This window comes from Lissotriton helveticus, chromosome 4_1, assembly GCF_964261635.1.
Source record: "Lissotriton helveticus chromosome 4_1, aLisHel1.1, whole genome shotgun sequence".
Lineage (NCBI taxonomy): Eukaryota > Metazoa > Chordata > Amphibia > Caudata > Salamandridae > Lissotriton > Lissotriton helveticus.
In genome coordinates, this window is record NC_136063.1 from 288,060,776 (window position 1) to 288,084,033 (window position 23,258).

Genomic DNA, 23,258 nt, shown 5'->3' on the forward strand with positions numbered 1-23,258 from the left:
CTGCACACTCAATATAATGGGCTTTGGAAATGCTGACGATTACGCTCTGCCCACCCCCTTTAAATAATTTCCTTCGGTTTGAAAAGGCGAGTGTACATATCAGATTTATGGAAGGCACTTCCAACTTGAGTCTTACTAGCCTTTATTTATCCTGCCCAGGTACATAACAATTTTCATTGAGCTGTATTATTTAACATTTGCCCGTTTAAAAAAAATCACATCTGCTCAAACCATTTAGCATGAAGACAGCTGTGAGTGCTTCTTTCCACAATGATAATTTGAGCTATAAAATAGAATTGGTTTTAAAATGGGAAATGCCTGTGAGCAGAGGGTTGATGGAAGAACTTTTAACTGAATTACTGTAATGTACCTGACACAGAAACCGAGTTACAGGGAGAAGGACACGGTGAAATCCCCTAATTCCTAGTTGCTTCAGGTTTGTCGGAGGAGGAGGGGAAGCCACGGGCTTTGGGACACAGAGGGAGCAGAATAAACAAGCTTCAGTAATGTCACCTTTAGATTCACAAGAATAAAATAGTCATGCGAAAGTAACCTAAATGCCCAGTGGCAAAATGACTCATGTAACAGGGCCAGTCGCTATCGGTGTCAACCAAACCACAAAAGGAGAGACTCATGTGACTTATTCACCACACAAATGAACCGAATTTAGGAAAATATATTAAGAAACTAATGACAAGCGAGGGGCGTGCCAAAAGCACATACAGCAGATACAGCATGTCTCTTTAGAGACAGAACATACACTGCCTAGGTGAGACCTAAAAAGGGAGAGTTCTTGATATTATAACTACTGGATAGTCAAGGGGTTCAGATAAAAAAGGATGAATTAAACATATAGTGTGGTAAATCCAAAATATATCCTTTTTGTTAGTGGGTACCTCTGGTACATTGAAAAACAGGTTAAAGGTGGATGCTTCTTTGGTTTGCACCCCTGCATCTATGATAAGCTTGAGCCAACATGTTTCTGCCCCGTCTAGTGCCGATACTGGTCAGGGGCATTCATCAGGGCAATGAGGATCCCGATCTCTTACGCTGATTATAAGAGACCAAGTGCACAATTGTCATAAAGAGATTTCTTTCCTCGATAAACGGCAAAAGAAGGGTTTCTAAGCAGAAATAATTGGATAGAACACATTTTTGTAACTATGATTTAAACAACGGAGATACTGGCATGATAATGATTTCTTTAAAACAACATGTTTTCGTGGGTATCATTCACTTCTAATCAAGAAGATGCACAAGTAATACTACACTTCTCACAGGAAAAATGTAACACGTGTTGGGGGAGCAAGGTGATCATCCACAGTCCCCGTTAGTGCTTACCTTAATTGTGGGATACTGAACTTCAGGTCTGGGTGAAGAAGGTATCCTCTGTAGTTAAATACTACATATATTGTAGTCATCAAGAACACATAGTAGAGAAAGGAAACACCAAGTTACAAGATATTACCTGAAATACCCCAAACTAGTAAAAGAATTGTGTAAGTCATAAGCAGTTATCTCTGAAGAGCATGGAAATACTCTTCGTTTGTGCCTATTGCTCCCTTTATGTGGAAAACCAATTGCTCTATGTACTCTTGATTTGTAACCCCAAATCAGTAGTTGGTTGCCGAAGTGCATAGGGTCTGGTATGCAATCGTAGATGGAGAGATATGGACACAGTCTGGCACATTAGAAACACATTGTGATTCTTAATCTCACTCAAATTCCATTCATTAAAAATACGAGATGGAGTGTGGAATAAAACCGGGTATATTTTTATTCCCAAGAGTATTCATTATGAGTAGCAATTAGACCATGACACATGCAATATCATGCATTCCAGTTACGTGCCAAGATAAACACATACATTCTCACACATTTGTGGCAGTGGGAAGCCTGTTAACCAAGGCCACTGTGTTTCAGTACATTGGTGGCAGCGGGAGAGATTGACAGAAAATGATCCCCCAAATTAGATGTGTGTGCCAGGGTATAGCAACCTATTTCATCAAGAGCTATACAGTCTTATCAACCTACTGCCTTTACTTTTTGATTGAATCCTAGCAATGAATTCTCATGTGCTTGTAGTGGGAATAGATGCGCACATAAGGTCTTTGTGAGTGGAAATTATTTTCAGGGACCATGATGAAAAATGTATTGTTATGCAAATGTCATGTTGGGAGTCACACAGTTCTTACACGAGGAAAGGGTTGAGAAAAAATCTGTCCTATAATTCCTCGCATGCCAGCATATTTTCCTAATGATGACTTTAAGTTACAGCTGTTCACATTGGACAATTTCACCACAGTTGGAAGTGCTTTGTTCTAAAAGTCTGAGCAAAACATCATGTCAGTAGTCCAGTCTTATGGGAAGCATTACCAAATTCTGAAACTTGTTTCCTAGCGCTCCCTTCTCCTTTCTAGCCAAAGTTTACATGGAGGCTCTTGTGGCGGGTCATTAGCTATTTAGTTTTGTAGCATGAATCTTTTCAGAATTCACATGCTGTGCATTATTCTGGCATCTAGTGTTTTAGTCCAGAACAGACCCTATTTTTCCTGTTATTTTTTTAGGTCTCGCCTAGGCAGTGCATATGCTGTCTCTTAGATACATTCTGTGTCAAGAGCACCTCCACAGTTTCTGTTGGCTCTTGTCAATGCTCTTTCTAAATGGCTTTGTGTGATTGGTGAATATAGTTAATTTGTCCCGCCTTTTGCTGTTTCTGACTCTCACAGCAGACTGGCCCTGTTTCATGTGTTCTTCCTTTTTTTTTATTTATGTCCGTTTGTGGCACTATTTTGTTTTTGTTCGCCTCGAGAGCTCACTCCCGTCTGAGCAACAGAGAGCACTCAGAGGAGCCTGCGAGGGAGAGCGGGGCAGTTTTGCCATCACCGACCATTGTTGTTATGTGTTCTTTGTTTTGTGTTAGCTTTTTATACATAAGCACAGCTCTTGCCAGCGCAGGAGTGTGTTTGTGCTCTTCACTCTCCTAGCCTTGTCTCTGAGAGCACGCATATGAGGCTGCAGGGGAGAGTGGGGCAGCTTTGCCAGCACCGGCCGCTTTTATTACCTGTCCTTGTTTTATGTTCAGGAACTTTATGGTTTTAAATGGCTACTAGCGCAGCAGCAGCATGCTGGATCCTTCAGGAGGTGCACAGCGTGTTTTCTTTAAACAACACAGTGCCTGCCGCGCTTCATTGTCTAACATGGCAGCCTTGCTTTTTTTTTTTCATTAGCACAGCTCTTGCAGACGCAAGAAAGGGTTTGTGCTATTCTCCCTTCTAGCCGTGTCTCTGAGAGCTTGCATAGGAGGCTTCTGAGGAGAGCAAGACAGCTTTGCCAGCACCTGCCGTTTTTATTACCTGTTCATTGTTTTATGTTCAGGAACTTAATTTAGTTTTAAATAGTTACTGGCATGGTGGAAGCATGCCGGCGGCTTCAGGCGGGGCGGGGCATCTTTTCTTTAATGAACACAGTGCCTGCCACGCTTCATCTTCTAACATGGCGGGCCCACTTTTTTTCCATATGCACTGCTCCTGCTATTGCAGGAGCAAGGGTGTGCTCTTCACCCTATTAGCCGCCTCTCTCCCCGGCTCCCCTGCCCACTTATGGCCTGTAGGAGGTGTGACAGAACTGAGCTTGGCGACTGTCCCGCTCCCTCACCCATTCTTAAGTTCCATTCCCCCGCTGGGCCTCCATTCCCTCTCCGTTTGTTTTTATTCTTTAATGTGAATGCAGCTTAGTATAAAGAGAGAGCCCCAGGTGATTGATTTTGTGACACAGAGTTTCTCATTATTATATTATTAAGTACTATGGGTACGGTGGCACTGCATGACTCTCTCCATTGCAGTCTCTAAAGACGAGCGTCCATACGCCCTGTGCGTAGGAACAGCGGCCTCTGTTTGCTTTCACTGCACCCTGTCACCTGCTAACTCTCTCTCTATCCCCCCAATCCGCCTCTGCCCCTTTCATGGTTGTCACATCCCTTCAACTCCGCTCTTAGCGCCTACACATTCCAATAGAACGGTGGAGCACTTACATACACACAAAAGGCATTTAATATTTATAGTTTAATATTTAGTAAGTTGCTAGCAATACAGTATGCATACAATATTCAGGTGCGTGCTCGCCCGTGTGTGCTTTTCCTGTTATCTTGTGCACTAATGTAATTGCAGCACTGGAGACCCTATTTACATGTGCACGAATTCCGTCTTTCTTTTAAAGCACTAATCAGACCACCCCTGTTTTTTCCAATGTTTACTCTTTTCTTCCTATCTCTTTCGATAGGTCAAATGATCACTCCACTGCAACAAAAAAAACAACCAAAAAGTATTGTCATTTGCAATGCCAATAGCTCTAACTTTCACTAATGCGAAACCGATTGCATTGCAGATGCTCGTCCTTGTTTCTTATGGGGTCCACCAAAGATGGCTCCCTGAGACATTGAATGTAAGCCCACAGTGACCCAGTACATCTCTGCCATCTTCAAATTCTTTTTTCTGCCATCGCATTCAAAAGAAGTCTGAGGTTGTGCCGAGATCCAAAGTACAGTATGAGAGGAAATATCAAAGACAAGGATACAGATGGAAAAAGGACAAAAAAGCACAGGACAGTTTTTTGCTGTTGCCATTCAACCACACTGGATCGGAGAGTGCATAGCCAGGTGATGGTACTTATCGCTAGTAAAATAAAAGAAGTAGTTGAGAAAGCTCTGTTTAGATTTTGCCCCAAATGCCACCATAAACTAGCACGGTGGGGAACCTACAAGGTTAGCAGTGTGCGAGTACTAAACATCCATAAGTCAGAAAGGTTGTAAAAGGAGTGAATCCTTCCTAACAAGGACCTTGATAGGAGAAACAACATAGAATGTGCTACACGATAAACCAGGCAAAACAAATGTCCCGTAAGGGACTGTCAGACAAAGAAGATCTCAAAAAGAAAACAGCGGAGGCCCAGGGAGAACAGGGATCCGATGCATAGGATACACTGCTGATTGACTTGGATACCTGAGATATGCCGAAAAAGACATGGAAATAATGTGTAACAACACCAAAGAAGTCTCCCACAGTGCCATGTGGCCACGGGGGGGGGGGTCTGAGCTGAAAATTTCAAACTCAAAGAACCAAATGTAGCCTTTGACATTGAAACAGTTGACGGGAAACTGAAGAACAAAGAGGCTTCCCTGGAGGGAAACAAAAGGTATGGGCAAACCTTCATACCCGATCTCGGCTCCAAACCAGGATCGAGATTGGAAGAAGAAAAGCAAAAAAAAATTGAAGGCTGTACTGGTGCCAAAATGACAAGGGGACTTTCCTTTGTCGCATTGCCCTTTTCGATTGATCTAGAAAGGACAATGCGACAGCTTGAAGTTGAATGGCTTCATTACTGCAAAAATAGAAGCAGTTTTAAGAGTCTTTGAAGGGCAATTGGATTGCCCATCTAGCAGGGAAAAATAGACCTAGGGAAGGCATATCCATAAATCTAGAACTCCCAATAACACCAGAGCAATAGGATGAAGAACAGAAGGCGTTTGAAAAAGAGTACGATCAACCCATGGTAGGGGAGGGATCACATGGAGAGGAAGACATATGGCATAATTCTAGAGGCAGGCTCTCCTGAGAAAGAACGGGATTCCTGTCCATCAGGGCCAAGGTTCCCTCCAATTCTTTTTTTTTGGGGTGCCTGCCTACTCTCTCAAGCTGGAGTTGTTTGTTGTACTTTACCCCATCCATCGTCTTTGTGGAATTTGCGCTGTGCTGGGGCTTACTTCCACAGCAATATTATAGCACTTAAGCCTGCCGCCAAGGGCTATAACGGTTGTTAATAAAAGCCTTTTTCCTACATCATAGGCCCGAGTCATAGGTATAGCCCTCGGTAGCCGCTGGCTGCGCATGTGGGTACCTGGAATAATGGTGGGCAATGCCTTGTGCTGCACAACAAAAAATGATGATGGCAATATTTTAATGTTAACTAGTGTCAGCTGATATCTATCGACCTTCACCACACACAGGTCTCCACAGTGATAGCAGTGGTACCCTGATTACCCCACCCAAGCCGGAAACCTGCCTCCCCTTGCAAGCATCCGCTGTGTGCTGCCTGTTAATTATACAAACTGAAAACAGAATGTTTCCCGGATCGATTTTGCTTCAAGTTATATATTGCGGCTGGCAAATGTTTGAACCACTTGAATGCACTTTAAAAGATTAACCATCTGATTCGTATTTGGTTCTAAATGCAAATGTAAATGTAAATGTTTTTGTACTTGTATAGCGCACAGCTACCCGCAGTGGGTTTCCCGGCGCTTGTACGAATACCGCAAGGGAACCCTTCCTGGCTTTCCCTGTGAAGTGTCCACTCCTGGGCACCCCATTGGTGCAGACCAGGCATCCCTCGCGTTGTGGGGGCCGTTGTGGAGACTAAGCAAGCTATTGCCCAGAGTTGCAGCGTGGGACCCATGATCAGAACAGGCACTGAGGCGAGAATATCCGGTCAGGGGAATTAATGAGCCCGAGACCTGCCGAGGCGGGAATCGAACCCTGGTCCCTGGCCAGAGCTCTGCATCGAGGTCTGCCTGCTCTAACCATTGAGCCACACTTCTCCAATGCAAGACCTAGATGGAGATGACTTTTAGTAAATACATTGACGTTGTATGAAACAAACAGCACAGTAGTGCTCGGCTAGAGCAAAATCGTTTAGTATATGGACCACAAGCAATACTATTGATAAGATTAGCAACATCAGCCAGTGGGTGTTGCAGAAAACAGTACATAGATGTGCTTACTGGAGTTAACATTTCAAAATAGTATAATAGCAAAAGTGGGCTTTAGGTTAGCAGATGAATCTATTTCCCCCAATGATTAATTTGTTTCAGATCGTGGTTTTTAGGTGTGTTAGTTTAGAAAATACACTGATTTGACCCAAGACCACAAATCCCAGAATACACAGAGATGGCCAATGAAAATCCAACTTTTGCCTTATCAGGTTGACCCACTGTAGCTAAAACCAGGGGACACTTAAGCCACTGGGCTAAAAAGAATGCAAAAAGAACAAATGATGGACGAAATACTGAGCCAATCAAACATTAACCACCAGTCACAGTTCTGGGTTAAATCCATGTTTTTTTGCATGCTACGCCATTCCAGTTTAGACCAAGCTGTATGCAAATCAGTCTTGACCCTGCTCCCCATGGGAACTGTTCAGCCCGAACTTCCAGGCCAGGTCCTCCCTAGACCAGAAATAAGCATCATGGGACCAGTTTCAGGGTTCCACCCCTCATCAGCCAGGCTCACTTAAATCGGGTGGCGTGGCGTGCATGGGACCCATGCCTGGGCATACCCTTCCAACATCTTTTATAATATACCTGTTTTCAGAGTATTTCTCATGAAAACGAAAATTCAGATTAACAATAGGAGGCTGTTAGACCAGTCATCCTTAGGGTGGTCTCTCCCCCCAAATGTTTTGCCTGCTTACTTCCACTTTTTGCTGAATCTATTCGTTGGCTTTAGGGCTGTGAGCACTTTACCACTGCTGATCAGTCCTAAACTGCATGTGCTCTCCCCTAAACATGGTGGCATTTGGTTTGTACATGATTGGCATATTTAGATTACTTATAAGTCCCTTGTAAAGTGGTGATCTAAATGCTACTAGTGGGCCTGCATCACTGGTTGTGACACCCACGCAAGTAGCCTTTCAAACCTGTCTCAGGCCTGTCATTGCAAGGTCTGTGTGTGCAGTTTACCGCTGCTTCTACTTGGCATTTAAAACTACTTGCCAAGCCTTTAACTACCATTTTATTACACATAGGTCACCCCTAAAGTAGACCTTAGGCATCCCTAAGGGCAGGGTGCTGTTTAACTAAAACGTGGGACGTGCACTTTTAAGTTTTAAATGTCCTGGTAGTGACAAACTGCTAAATTAATTTTTCACTACTATGATGCCTACTCCTCTCATAGGCTAGCATTGAGCTGAAATTCGGGATCAGAAAGGGGTAGCTGCCTCATGTTTCATATCTTTGGAATGGTAATGATAGTTCCTCTTTGATGGTAAAATTAGATTTAACAATACTATTTCAGAAATGCCACTTTTTGAAAGTGGACATTTCTCTGTTTTTACTGCTATGTGTGCTTTGCAACCTATCTTTAATACATGTCTAAGATGGGTGACCGCTACACTGTGCATTCCCTCCAGACAACCACAACCACAGGAAGGGTGGGTGTGACAGAGAACTTATCTGCATTCACCTACATTCTGTGCTGACACTCACATCGGAATAGGCAGTGTGCTGTGTCCCACACAAAGGGCTGATTACCACCCACAGGGAGTCTGACAAACAGGGCTGGGATGAAAGGGGACCGATGCACTTCAAGGGCTTGCTTTAAAGTCACCCCCACTTCAATGGCACACCGGGGTTTAAGTACTGGGGCTCTGACCCTACCTAGACAGTACACCACTGCACCTGTGAAGAACTCTGCCAGGAGTAAAGACTGCTCTATTACAAGGATTACCACTTTTTCTGTATGCTGCTCTGAAGTAACTGCTTCCTGCGTCAGTGAGCTGCCCTCCTGCCTGCTGCTCTCTGCCTCGCTAAGCACAAGGATTGGGTGTATCTCACTTGAACCTAGAGTGACTCCAAGGGCTTGCTGGCTTGCCCCCTGTTTCTGAAGTCTCAGGGTCTTCAAATACTTCTTACAACCCTGCTGCTGCTGGACTCTACCATCTGTGAGTCCTACTCTGCTTGAGGTGCCAATCCAGCCTGAAGCCTTAAAAGTGGATTCTGCAGCTGATTTGCTTCAGAATCGATGTAGTGACGACTTTGCGCTGATCAGAACCGTCGCAGTGCCCTTTGATGTCGACACAGTGCTGATCTGAGGACATTTCTTCGCGGTTGCACAACGATGCAGGACTCGACTGCGAGGTTGGATGACGATGCAGTGCCTGCATCGTGAAGGGGTTTGACTACAAAGCCTTCCCCGACTGCGCGGATCAGAACCGAAACAGCCTACATCCACCAGATCGATGACTCATCACCTCCTCAGCTCCTTGCATCAAGTCTTTGACGTTGATGCTTGCTCCATCCAAGGTACTTTATCAGCGGGACCTGCATGAGTCCTGTAGCCGGCCTGCCCTCCATCACGATCAGCCTGACCTTTGGATTTAGCCCAGTCTAACTCAACCCCAAGTAACGCCTTAGCACTATCAATGTCTAAGCACTATTTTTGGTTTATTCTTTAAAAACTCATAACTCCGGTTCTACTTATTGGATGTTTGTCATTTTGGTCTTGTTTTACTCTCAAAATTATGCTCTATTTCTCAAAGACTGTCTGGAGTATTTTTGTGGTGTTTTCATTGTGTTCCACTCAGTGTGTGTGTGTGTGTGTGTGTGTGTGTGTGTGTGTGTGTGTGTGTGTGTGTGTGTGGGTGCATGTGTGTATTGCATAAATACTTTACACATTGCGTCTTTGGATACGCCTAACTGCTCAGTGTCAGGCTACCAGAAGATGACGACAGGATATATTTTAGTGTGCTTCTAGCTTACCCTGAATAGGATTGTGGTCCCTACCTGGACAGGGTGCATACCTCTGCCAACTAGAAACCCAGTTTCTAACAGAGGCATTGATCGAGCTGCATTTCCACCACAAAATGTTTACAGTCCGTCAATTAGAAAGGCTGCATACGAATATTTCTATTGCATTTTAGTAGGCATTCACAATGGTGCATGTCCGAGGCTAAAAAGAAAGATTTCTGCAAAACCCAAGCAGTATCCTTGTAATACAAGATTTGGGTCCATAAAGCAGATCTATATTTTCCATTGAGTTTTGCAGTATTCTGCTTGATTAGTGGCCTTATCCGTGCCACATATGTACAATAGTAAAGCATGTGAAAGTGATCAAATGTAACAATAGTTATGGCATGCATTTTTAAGTGAGAATCAGTTACCACTTCCTTTTACTTCATTTTATATGTCTGCTTTCAGTCTTTTCTGGATTTTCCACCTACTTGGCACTTAACAAGCTCTCCTGTTGTGGCAGATGAAACCTTACAACCGATGGAAAAGAATAACATTACCGCCAATGTGAAAGATGTTCTACAGCCAGAGGCTCATTAAAAAGAGACCACAGGCTAACCATAGGCTAAAGGAAGGCCCGGCTTCCAAAAGATGTAACAGTTTATCAAAACCGCTCAGGGAGCAAGTTCCTAAGGAGCACGCCCACAGTGGTGACATCCTGCAGAAGGAAGGCAGTACTTTCAAGCCAGAGCATGAGGAAAGAGCCAGTCTGCAAAGGGATCTAGCACCCCACACAGATAGAATGCAGATTTAGGAAAATCACCTCTGACAAGTGGGCTTTTCAACATTATAAAACATGGACATCAAGCCAAAAAAGAGCGCTTACACAACCGAAGAATTAAGACTATACAACCGGAAGTGCAAGATGTTTGAAGAAGGGGGCATTAGAGAAAGTACCAAGAGAAGAACCTGGGATTTACTCTGTTTACTTCCTCATTCTCAAGCAGGATCTGAACTTAAGACCTATTTCAAACTTGAGATTTCTGAACAAGTTCATCAAGAGGCACCCATTCAAGATGACCGCCTTATAGGAAATCACCCGCTGTTACAGAAGGGAGATCATATGGGCAGCATTTCCTTCAAGTATGCCTACTTCTACATCTTAATGAACTCCAACCACAAAAAATATCTTGTGTTTGTGATGGGTAACTCTAATCGTCTAAATAATGCTGCGGGGAAAAAAAATAGGCACACGGGGAGCTCACAAAATCTCTCACAGTAGTCGCTGCATGCTTTCAAAGGCAGAACCTACATGTGTACCCCTCCCAGGATGAATGATTGGTAAAGGAGAGCATTCAAACAGCGCCAGAGCGTGAAAAGAATACACACTAGGGTTCTCAGTAAACATGGAGAAATACTCGCCACAACCAAAGAAGTTAAAGACCTTCTTGGGGCAGAGGTCCAACTGACCAAGGCAAAAGCCTACCCTGTACAAAAGAGAGTCATGGCACTGACAGAGCAAGTTCATTTTGTCAGATAGCACAATCTATCACAGTGATTCCCTTTGCCAGCCTACATACAAGGCCCATCTAAGTGTTGTGGTTAAAGTTTAATTACCACTTTCGGCAGGGAAATGAGAAGATCTAGTGACTGTAAAAAGGAAGTTGCATGAGGAAATACTGTGGTAAACATTACAAAACATTACAATAGGTATGCTGTTCAAACAACCAGACACCACGATGAGCATCACTATACATGCATCTTACAGAGGGAGGGGTGCACATATGTGAAACCTAATTATGATGCACTAGACCCTCCCAGAGGCTGTAAAACACATAAATATGTTGAAACTGAAGACAGTTTTTCCAGTACCGTAAGAATTCAGAGAAAGAAGTACAAATCCAAACAGACAACACAACTTGTGATGCACTGTCTGAACAAGCAAGCAGGCACAAAGTCACACATCATGTTCAAGCTGGACTTGCAGAGATGGGCGATTCAGAGGAAATTCTTCCTAGTAGTGATGTTCGAAGTACACACTTCTCCCTCCCCCTCCCCCTCTTCCTCTTGAAAAGCCAGGATTACAGCAGGAAATACTCCGAAGCTGTTAGTCCCACAACACAGGCCACAGGAGGGACTACAGTTCACACCTGGATATCATCCGTAATGATATGGGCATCATAAAGCTAATCCCGGGCTCACAGCCCCACTGTTTGATTCCCTGATCAACCCCATCTCCTTCCTGAGATGTGTCCATGTCCTTTTCTTGTGATATCTCACTGAGCCATAGAGCATCCTTTGCAGTGTACAGGGGGAGTCTCGCTCTCCCTCTTCAGTGTGTTTCACCCAGCTCAAAGGAATGCAGCAATACACACATCTGCCTGAGGGCATTCCTCCACCTCCTCATGTCTTCACGATGCATGCCTGGGCCTCCCAAAAAAGAATTCCAGGGTCTTCCGTGTAATGTGACATTACAGGCAGGTGTGCACTCAGTGCACGTATGTACCCAGCACACACACTGTCCAGCACTGTTACCTCCATGAATTGTGCCACCGCAGACACACATACACTCGGAACACACATTGTGCATTGAGTGTATGCACACTGCCCAGTATTGTAGCCTTTCTGTGTTGCCACTTGCAGGCACACATGCTGCCAGCACACACATTTGCCATGTGCGTGCTGCACAGCACTACACCCTTTATGTACTGCACTCCTTGCTGGTACACATACAGCCAGTACATGCACTCACCATGCACGCACTGCACAGCACTGTTCTATTCCTGTCCTGTACCCTTCCCAGCAACACCTACAAAACCAGTGCAAGGTCACCTCTCTTCCACTTCTTAACACTTCACATCTAACTGATGCAGTCCAAGGGTGATTTAGGCACACAGCAGTGGAACTTTAAAAAATGAGTACGCCTGTAAGCCTCACTCCAGTGACGCAGGATAAAAAGGACCTCTTAATTTCTACTGATCACTACATGGTATACTGCCACCACAGCGCTTGTGCTGCTTAACTCCTGGTGAAGTTAGCAACCTTTCACACCATTAGGGCAGTGCTTTGGCTGCCCCTCCCGGTGCAACAAGACTGCAATCCTTGAGACAGGCCTATGTCATGGTGCACAAGCATTATCGGTGCAGCCTTCTTGCTCGAGCTTTGTGTGACATTTCAGCTTAGAATAAGAAAAGACAGAGTTTAATGGCGAAAGTCCTTCTGTACTCACCTTTCCACTACTTAATCTGTATTATCTATCTTTTCATTCCTCACACCTTGGCAAGATGTATATTTTGAAATCACTTTGTGTCAACATGGTCTTTCACTGCTCTAAGGACTATGAATATTGTATGCTTTGGTAATAATCAACCCAACTACTCACATTGCTCAAAGGTATTACAACTGACACATTAATATCACATATTATGTTCTATTTACCTGTTTTCTCTACTAGTCAAAAGATCCCTGAAATGCCTGCTGATGTCGTTGGTGCGTTGATGTTCCTCGAAGACTATGTCCGTAATACTAAGCTTCCAAGAAGGGTAAGAAATATTTCTTGTCAAGTTCACATTTGGGTAGAAGTGTTTTCTGTAAATTGTGTGTTTTGGGAACATGACGTTATCTCAAGGAAACTGATCTCAGCAATATATTTGGAGCTGTTTAGTGATAGTCACTGTCACCATTGCCATTGCTGTACTGTGCCACTTGTGATCCTATTGCTTCTTTCATGACCACCAACTACAGAATTCTCCTACAGATGGTTAGATGGTAATTTCTTTTAAAGTCTGAGCAACCATGGCTAAAGCAGTAAGAATTAACTTTTTACGTCCTCACTTATTATCACTACTAAGAATTTGTATATGCATCTGGAATTTTAAGAAATCAACTTCACAGCTGTATACGAAGTATGTATTTCTGAATGCCTAATGGCTTTTGATTGCACATTGCATGCTGTCCCATGTCTACCCAAGAGTACACAGAGTGTAACTGTCTGCGGAGAGTACTTGTGAATAGTGCAGATCCCAACTATTCTACTTTCACAGTACAGCTGTCCCGGTGGAGCAAACAGGGTACAATAAAATTACCCCAAATGTAGTGTATCCCATTATCATGCTTCCCCCACCTTTTCCCTCTTCTGCATATGTTCTTCAGTGAACTCAATATATCTATGTGGTGTTTTCTGTGGAATCACAAAGATGAAACTAAGGTTACCAACTAAAATCAACATCCACCTTACATATATTTCAGATCATCTGTGGTGTACCAGTATATATGCGTATATATAAACATGAAACAAGGCTTAAAGAAGTCAGTTGAAGCATGGTGCCAATACTTCAAAATTTTAGTGTCTAACAAAATTCATAATACTTTCTGGAAACGAGCTGCAAGGTGCTCAAAATCTACAACTGTATTCCAGACAGGCGTCTTGTTCATGCACAGAACTCTTTAGTCTGTTTGAATCTAGCCATTGCTGTTGGTGAAAATTTACTCTGAAACACATGCGCCAAACAAAGCCATCTCCAGTACTGGTACAAAGTCTCCAAGAAAATTGTGACTATTATCTGTCTAGTTTACAAAAACTTGATAAAGTACCTCCTTCTATCAACTCTAGATTTGGGCTTTCACATCTCCCAGTGGAAGATTAGACTCTGTGACAATGTAATAGCTGTTCTGGTACAAAGAAGAATCAGAACATTTTATGATCTCGCCTCCCCCCAACGCCACTTCCAAATATCCCTCACTCCCCCATCTGTTACCCACTGATGGTCTTCTGTCTGTAGGTTCACAGATTGAGCTTGTTCTGAATCTGCAATTTTACTTTCAATTAACCCCAGAACCCATATGGGCTTTCTAAATACGGCACCAATAACGGAGCCCTAGTGTGTAGTTACTGTATCTTGATGTAGTATTCTTTAAATAGGTGCTTCTTCAAAGCTTTCATAAATTGGAACAGGATTGTGGCACTCCGATGGATAGAGGTATCTTAGGTGCATAGATGGAATAGGCCTGTTGTCCTGGTTTTCTTCTTTTTTACACTTCTTTGTCTCTAGTATGATTGTGCTCTAGCTATGCTGAGAACCATCAGAGATGGAGAGCTTCTCAGCCAGATAGGATTTGTAAATTATGTAGCTAGGTTTGATGATGGTGCGGGTCAACAAGGGGTGCCAGTGGAGTTAATTTAGGATGCTAGTGATGTGATCATATTACTTCAGGTCCTGGACTAGATGTGCTGCGGCATTTAAGATGTACTTAAGAAGGATCAGTGTGAACTCTGCGAGCAGGGATTTCTCACCATCCAGATTTGAGAATGCAGGGGCTTGAACAGCAGTTCTGAAGTCTTTCTTGAAGAAATGGTCTGACTTTCTTTAGAAGAGAGAGTTGGTCCCAACCATATTTGTCTTCTAGGCGGTGAGTTCCTTGAGTGTGGCGATATTAATAAATCAGATGGATTTGGCATAGGGTGAAAGTTGAAATTTGAAGTTGTCCTTGAACGAGGTTTGGAAATATTTCATACCTCTTGTTCTTGGTTAAAACTAGGACTTCCTTTTTTGGTGAGGCTGGGCTTAAGTTAGATGTTCGACATCCAGGTCTAGATCACATGCAGATAGTGTTTGAGGCTTTGGATGTCTTGACCAGAGGAGACTTTAAACTAGAGGGACGAGGGAGGGGGGACAGGGTCTTTAATTTCCTCCCTGGGTGGTGATCATCATATCAGACAGATAGGTTTTTCAAATGGCTACGCTCTGCTTTTTCTTTTTGCCCCTTCAAATATTGCTCCCACATCAGAGCGCATATCCAACGAGCACCAGCCCATTCTGCTGCAGGAGATGCAAGTGTTAGTCTCCAAGTGTGACATTAAAATGGTACTGGACTCAGTGAGAGTTAACAAGCTTCTCCTCTTTCTATTTCCTTGTGATAAGAAGGATGAAGGTCTCAGGCCTACTTTGGACCATCAAACCCTACATACCTTCCTGCAAAAGTACAAATTAAAAAAGCTCACACTGGCCCAGAACTTGGCTGCCCTGGACCTGGGTGACCGGATTTTGTCCTTGGCTCTGCCGGATGCTTATTTTCCTATACCCATCCTACGGGCTGGAGGCGCCGAGTGAGGCGGGAGAGGCAAGCACAGAGCGGAGCCACTGATAGTAGCTGATGGCTTTCAGATATACCCGTCCTACAGTCCCATAGATGTTACCTGCTATTCAAAGTAGGCCAGTATCATTTTCAGTTTACTGTGTTTCCTCTCAGTCTCATTAACGCACTTTGGATGATCACGAAATGAATGGCTCCACAACTAGATGTTGAAGGCAGGCTCACCATGGTCGGTCATGAACCACTCCAGACAATGTAGAGCCTCCTGACATCTATGACGTTCACTATAAATGAGCTGAAGTCTCTCCTGACTCTACAGAGGTGTCCATTCATTGGCACTACCCTGGACACAGTGCCAGGGCATTTTCCCCTTTGCAAGGGGTTGAGGACATTTGGGTTATGTACCCATTGTTTCAGCCTCTGTCTTGGATCTCTGCAAGAGCTGCTTTGTGGCTTCTTGCTGTCTTAATAGCATCTTACATCCTCATCATCAGCTACACCAGGTAGCTGATGTCAAGCTCTGCAAAAGAACATGAAGTTTCAATGGGCTCAGCATCAAGATTTGAAAGAAAGGTTTCATCCATATCTTGTAGGAGCCGGCTCATGCTCTGCAGTGGTGGCTGCTTGATCGGAATTGGTCCTGCGGCATGCCTCTCTTTGTTCCCCACTCAGAGCTGACAGTGGTGACAGATGCATTCCTGCTGGACTTCTGGAGGAGGTAGCTATCAGGAGCTCAGCACCATATCAATCTTTTGGAGTTGCAGGCCATTCGTCTGGCTCTGAATGCTGCGAAAGCACTCCATCAAGGGGAGGCTGGTGGGGATTTTCCCAGAAAACACCAGAGGCATGTGGCATTGTAACAGGAAGTGCAGAGTGTGGTTCTGGGTCCTTTGACAGGAGGCTCTGTACCTCTGGAGTTGGTTGACATACCATTTTCTAAATTTAGAAACCACCTGGCAAGGATCCCTGAATGCTAGAGCAGTGAAGCTGAGTAGTCGGCACCTGGCAAATCATCCGACAGTGAGAAGAACCATAGCGAGATCTTTTTGTGTCTGTCAAGAATGTACAGTGTCAAAAGTTTAGCACGTTGTAGTTTCCGCGAAAACACTTGCTAGGGGATGTGTCCTGGCTGGAATGGAGCACTGGACTCCTGTACGCATTTTTAAAGATTTGACATGTTCCTTCCCAAACTGTTTGAGGTGCCATTAGGAGATCTTAAATTGGCCTTGATGTTTTCGCCCTTTGATCTGATGCACAGCTGCACGCTGGCCCTGGCTTTGACGACTGTCTCCCTCATCGCAATTACATTAGCTCATTGTGTGAGGGAACTCACAAGCATGCTCAAATATAAATATTCCTGACATTGGACATGATGCTACAGGCATCTAGTTAGTCCCCTCCAAAAACAGCAGCAGTGGTGCAGGAAGAAGCATCAGTGTTATCACATCCAGTTCCCCCATCAAATTCCATCTGCTAGAAAAAAGATTGGAAGGTTTCAGTGATGAATCGCTAGCAGTAAGACAGATTGAGACAGTATTTTGATTATTATTTATTAATTTAAACTGCTCACACTACTGTATTCCCTAGAAATAAAGATGATGACACTGAGGCAGGTAACCACCTCCTTCTCATGTAGTAAGGCATGGAATTGTACAAGGACCTTCTCTGGCTTACCGTCTTCAATAGAACAGTCATCTGATGACCGTACACAGTGGTGATAATCAAGATTGCACAACTTTTAACCTACATCATCTACCCAGGACAAAACTTTACTGACATTTTTTCAAACTGGAAGGTCAGCAAGACTTTCCTTTCAGGATCTAATCTTGGCAGTGTATTAGATTCCAGTTTGACCCAGCAGGCCACTGACAAATACCATGTCAACACAAGCCAAGTACCTGTCAGCTGATGCCTGGAAATCTGATGGCCCAAGCATTTTGTGAAAAAACCTAAGCACTTTACCAGCACTCTACAAGATGAATACTTAAAATGTGCTGATACAACAGAGATGAAGATACTTGTATTAGACAGCATGGTAGAAAACACCTATGTGCGTGGTAAAGTACTGCCTAATAAAGGTAGAAGTACTTACCTGCGTGGTACTTACCTCAGTGGTAAAGACATGCGTGGTGAAGGATGTGTGGTAAAGATTGTTTTCATGCTGGAGCCCATCTTAGAGAGCATTCCATCAGTGAACTATGCTCATTTCAGGAGTCTGTCTTTCACATCAATTTCTTATCTAAATAGGTCATACCTATATTCATGGAACCATAGGCCATTGTTTCAGTGAAGACCCATGCAGATCTGTATGCACAACACCACTGCAATGCACTCCGTTAACAAGGGATATGGTGTAGCATTGATAGCTCTGTGTTCAGAGGTCATCAAAATACGGATGTGGGCCATGGACAAGAGGAATAAGCTACTTGCCAGTGATCTAGCAGGATTCACAATATGCAGACTGACAGACTAAGCATATTTCCTTCTGCTGAGGAGTTAAAGGTAATGTCATAGGCGATGTCGAGCATATTCAATCCGTTAGAATATCTGGAAGTGGATATACTCACAACAAGAAGCTCCACCCTTTTCCCCTCATTTCTGCTACCGGGGGCATTACTTAAACAGCATGGGTGCCCAGCTGCGGTTATGCAGTATAATTAGAGGATAAGAGGGATTTCTGTGCAATGTAATTGCATAGTTCCAGGTGTATGTTGGGTAGGCAGCCTAGAGGCCTATATGCCATCAGGCCTGAGAAAGAGGTTGTAGGGCTAGTCTTGATGCAAAAATGTAGGACCTCGACCATGCCCATATTCAATAATGCTGAGGAAGCTATGTTCCAGGAGCCCTTGAAGATGATCGCTACCTCCCTCCTATTTTGTCTCCCTACCTATTTGCGCAGCATATTTTAAACCCGGAAGGTATAGCTAATGCCACTGCCGCCAGGGTATCATCCTTCGTATATATATATCATAATGCCACCTCCAGGGTCAGTATTGCTGGGGTATCTATTCTAAGGTAAGGAATCTATAACTAACTGTTTCTTTTAGATGAACAAGTTAGTTACATTCAGTAATGATATATCTGTAAGAAACATAGGCTAGTTATAGATTCCTTACCGCTCCACCCATCCTCCCCGTTCTGCAAACTGACTTCTAGGTAGGCCTGGGCGGTAAATTCCGTTCCGCTCGCGGAATTTGGGTATGCACCTCCATGTTGCCTCTACCCCTCACTGCTGCTTCCTACCCCCACGGCAAAAAAAAACACCAAGCCACCTTTGTTTTCCCGGACTGCCCAGCCATTTAAAAAAAAATGCTCATCTCATTTTATTGTAGACGTAGATGCATGTTACGTGCACCTACAAAATGACTGCATCAGTGTAATTTAAAAAAAATCCTGTAGCCATGCAGTATGCATTGTTGATGACGTACAGCATGGCTAGCATCTATTGGCAAAGCCAATAAATCCCAAAGGCGAGACCTGCTGGCTTTGCCAATCCTTGATATTGTCTGTGCCACAAAAGAATGGAATGACCGGCACATACATTTAAGGTCCCCACCAAACCATTTTGCCTTTAGGGAACTTTAAAGAACTGGCTTTTCAACCTAACAATCAGCACTATTCATCTTAGAAGAACTTCTGGATACAACGCTGGTGCCCACGACACCCTTGGTGTAAGAGTCATGCTTTGCAAAATTGTTAACATAACGTTGTTGGTTTACTGTTTCTCTTCCAGGGGATCCTCATCAATAGTCATAAGCATTAGAATATTCCCGCCCATGTGCGGGACCCCGGAAACACTATATTATATGTGCCCCACATATATATATATATACACTCATATATAATATATATACATATATATATATATATATAAAAACATGCAATAGCAGCCAAATAAAGAATAGAGCTGAAATATGCTCCAAAGAATTTCCACCATACATGAGAAATAAGCATTAGAAACATGAGAAAACAACACAAGGTTTGTTTTAGAAACTGTTTTAATGCTCAGAAAGCAGTAGAAATTCTTATAACTCACTGGAAGCATAGAAAGCTCCCAGGCTGCATTGCAAACACACAGTCTAAAAAGACTGAAAAGCTAACCTGTAGCTGCATAGCAATACACTGACACCGTGCCTTTAAGGCACCCATGACCCCCAGTATCCCATCATGCTTCAGGGGTGACAGTTAGGTCAGTTGTTCTTTCCGGCTCCTTCAGAGAAGGACCCTGGTTACACAGCTCCACTATTTTTCTGGTTTTTGACAGAAAAATTCGTCACTTTTAACAATTTTTTGCTCTTACTCGACGTTTAACATCTAGTCAAGTAAGATACTGTCTTTTTCAGTCAGTTTGGTGAGCATTTTCTCCTGAGAATGCCTTCACTATTTGACAAGTGTCCTTCTTGTGGCAACAAGAAGGCCAAATCAGACAACCACGACGTCTGTATCCTGTGTCTGCCTGAAGATCATGATCCAGGCACCTGTCCTCATTGTGAACACCTGTCAGGAAGAACTCTTAAGGACAGGGAGAGGATTCGCATTTATGGCCTAGCTCATAGGTCATCAAGAGGAAGATCTCCGGTGAAGAAGGGCTCCAAGAAGACTCATACATCTTCCAGAAAGAAGTCTTCACACCCTTTACCTTCAGCGTCGGGCTCGGCGCTGAGAAAAGAACCACCGGTGGATCATTCATCGTCTAAACTACCGTCGACGGCGGGCTCGCCGTCGAAGAGAAGACCAGGTACGTCGACGATGTCGAAGGATCCAGTTCCATTGTCGAAATCCCCTCCGCCGGCGTCAACCGGGCGACGTCCGACGTCGAGGAAGGGTACTCCGCCGCCGTCAACCGGGCGATGGTCGGCGTCGAGATCCAAGACCCCTCCGCCGTCGTCAACCAGGCGACGACCGGCGTCGAGGGAGGTCACCCCTCCGCCGTCGTCATCCAGACATTGACTGGCGTCGAGAAGTGGGACTCCTCCGCCGTCGTCAAAGAAACGACGTTCGGCGTCGAGGACCAAGACCCCTCCGCCGTCGACAGGAAGAAGTCGATCGGCGTCGAGGATACAGTCTCCGTCGGTGTCTCGTCAACTCTCGGCGTCGAGGGTGTCCAATACCCCTCCGCCGTCGTCGCACAGACACGCGACGTCGAGGCAGAGGACTCCGTCGACGGCTGGGCCTCACCGTTCGACGGAAGTCTCTCCCTCGACGTCGAATGACCAAGCTCAGTCGTCGACGGAGGTCCTTCTCTCGACGTCGAGGGAGAGACTTCCGTCGACGACCGAACATCGTCGTTCGACTCCGAGTAAACCTCCGTCGACGACTGGACACCGTCGTTCGACGTCGAGAGAGAGGGCTCCGTCGACGGCCGGTAATCGCCGCTCGACGTCGAGACAGGGAACTCCGTCGGCGTCTGCTCATCGACGTTCGACGTCGAGAGACCATACATCCTCGCAGAGGCAATCTAAGTCAAGATTGTTTGATCCGCCGACTCCCCGAAGGCGCACGACGACGAGGGAAGATCGCTCGACGTCGAGGGGTTCAGATGTGGTTATGGTGACGGAGTCAGCTTCCCGTCATTCCACTTCGAGGTCCTCTAGCTCCTCAGCTGCATCTTCGAAGTCCAGAAGTGCCGTACGCAAGTCTCCTGAGCGTCGGACAGACCCTCGAGCGGATAAAGTCAGACTGTCACCTAGATGGTACAGATCTTTGGACCATTGGAGAGAGTGTGGGGCTGCAAAGCATATGCAAGACTATGCCAGCTCACATCACAGATCTCCTCCTCTAGATCTTGTGGAGGAGATGGACAAGCGTAGTCCTCCCAGGCGCAAATCTCCTGTGAGGACACCAACCAGATCTCCAAGAAGGTCCCGCTCTCCCAGAAGAGAACCTCGTTCAGAGGACCGGGTCAGATCTCGCTCTCCGAGGCGGGAGGAGCGTTCAAAAAGATCGAAAGAGAGGGGGCGCAGTGATCACCGTAGACGTCGACGAACTCCGTCTACTTCATCCACCTCTTCTACCAAGTCTTCTAAGAGGGACTACTCCCCTACTCTAATGGACAGTCCTACGTCCAGATCCTCCCCAGTAGATGACATTGGCACGTATCTAGACGTCTTGCAAAGAGGAGCTCAAAAGTTGAACATTGAAATGTCTGTCCCTCAGGTTACAACGACAGTCATTTTTTAGACTTTACATAAAAAAGCGATCTCTCGTCCTCTACTGCCATTGGTCCCGGGAATCATGGTTCCTGTCAATGAGGTATTCCTGACTCCGGCGGCTATCAGAGCTGTGCCAGCCCGCATTCAGAAAAAATACAAACCGGCCTCTTCTGACCCGGTGTTTGTAAAATCTGACCCTCCAGCAGACTCGGTAATTGTGGCAGCGGCGAGGAAGACCCACGCAGTTGCCGGCTCTTCTTCAATCCCACCAGACAAGGACAGCAAGACCCAGGATTCCTGGGGTCGCAAGGTTTGCAACTCCGCTGCTTCCACTCTTAAGGTTTCTAGTGCTGCTGCACTTCTGGGTCGGTACGACAGAGCATTATGGGACTCTATGGAAACATTCCAATCCAAGCTGCCAAAAGAAGATCAGCAGGATTTTGAAGAGACTATGACTGAAGGATGTCTGGTAGCCAATCAGATGATAAGCACGGCTGCGGATGGTGCTGTCCTGGCGGCACATTCCTATTCACATGGAGTTTATGCTAGGAGGTCTGCATGGTTGCGGCTTACAGGCCTGAAGCCAGATGCTCAACATCGCATCCTTAATCTCCCCTTTTCGGGTTCCGCTCTCTTCGGGGAGCACGCTGACGAAGAAATGGCCCAAATGAAGACGGAACTGGACACAGTGAAAGCGGTGGGCTTGGAAAAGAAGAAAGAGTTCAAGCGCCGCTTCAAGACCAACAGGGGGAGAGGGGCTCAACAGAGGGTTCAAACCCCTCAATGGTCCCAAAATAAGAATCAAGGAAAGTCTCAGTTTCGAGGTAAACCCGGCAGAGGTAGAGGAGGTCATCAACAATCCTCTACCACCACGAGAGGAGGAAAAGCCTGAACAGTGGCTTCCTCTGGCGCCGTTGCCCACTCCAGTGGGAGGAAGTGCTTCGCAACACCTGGCAGAGTGGGTCAGCATCACAAAGGATCAGTGGGTGCTGAATATACTGCGCAATGGATACAGGCTACGTTTCCGTGCGCCTCCGAAAAACATTCCTCCGAAGAGCTCTTGCCCTCACCAGCTGAGCTTGCTCCGGAGAGAAGTGAAAATCCTACTGCAAAAAAGAGCGATAGAGGTGGTCCCTCTCGCTCAAAGAGGAAAGGGAGTTTACTCCAGATACTTTCTGGTCCCCAAAAAAGATCAGGAGGACAAGTTCAGACCTATACTCGATCTACGACTCTTGAACAAGGTCATCATCAGAGAAAAGTTCCGCATGTTGGCGCTTCACCAAATATGTCCACATCTTCAAGTCGGAGATTGGATGTGTTCGGTGGACCTGCAAGATGCATACTTTCACATCCCTATTGCTCGACAACATCGCAAGTACTTGAGGTTTGTCGTGGGGAACAAACACTACCAATACAAAGTACTACCCTTCGGTCTCAAGTCCACACCACGAGTCTTCACCAAATGCATGGCAGTGGTGGCGGCTTTTCTGCACAAGATGGGGCTCTTCATATAT

At 45.1% G+C, this 23,258-nt stretch overlaps 1 protein-coding gene across 2 annotated transcripts in view; it reads left to right on the plus strand.

Annotated features, from left to right (window-relative positions):
- WASHC5 (WASH complex subunit 5) overlaps positions 1–23,258 on the plus strand; it is a 415,933-nt gene that overhangs the window by 387,575 nt on the left and 5,100 nt on the right. For both annotated transcript variants that reach the window (XM_078686781.1, XM_078686782.1), the window contains one exon: positions 12,954–13,041. In XM_078686781.1, coding sequence (XP_078542907.1) covers positions 12,954–13,041 — 88 coding nt within the window. The remainder of the gene's footprint in view (positions 1–12,953; positions 13,042–23,258) is intronic.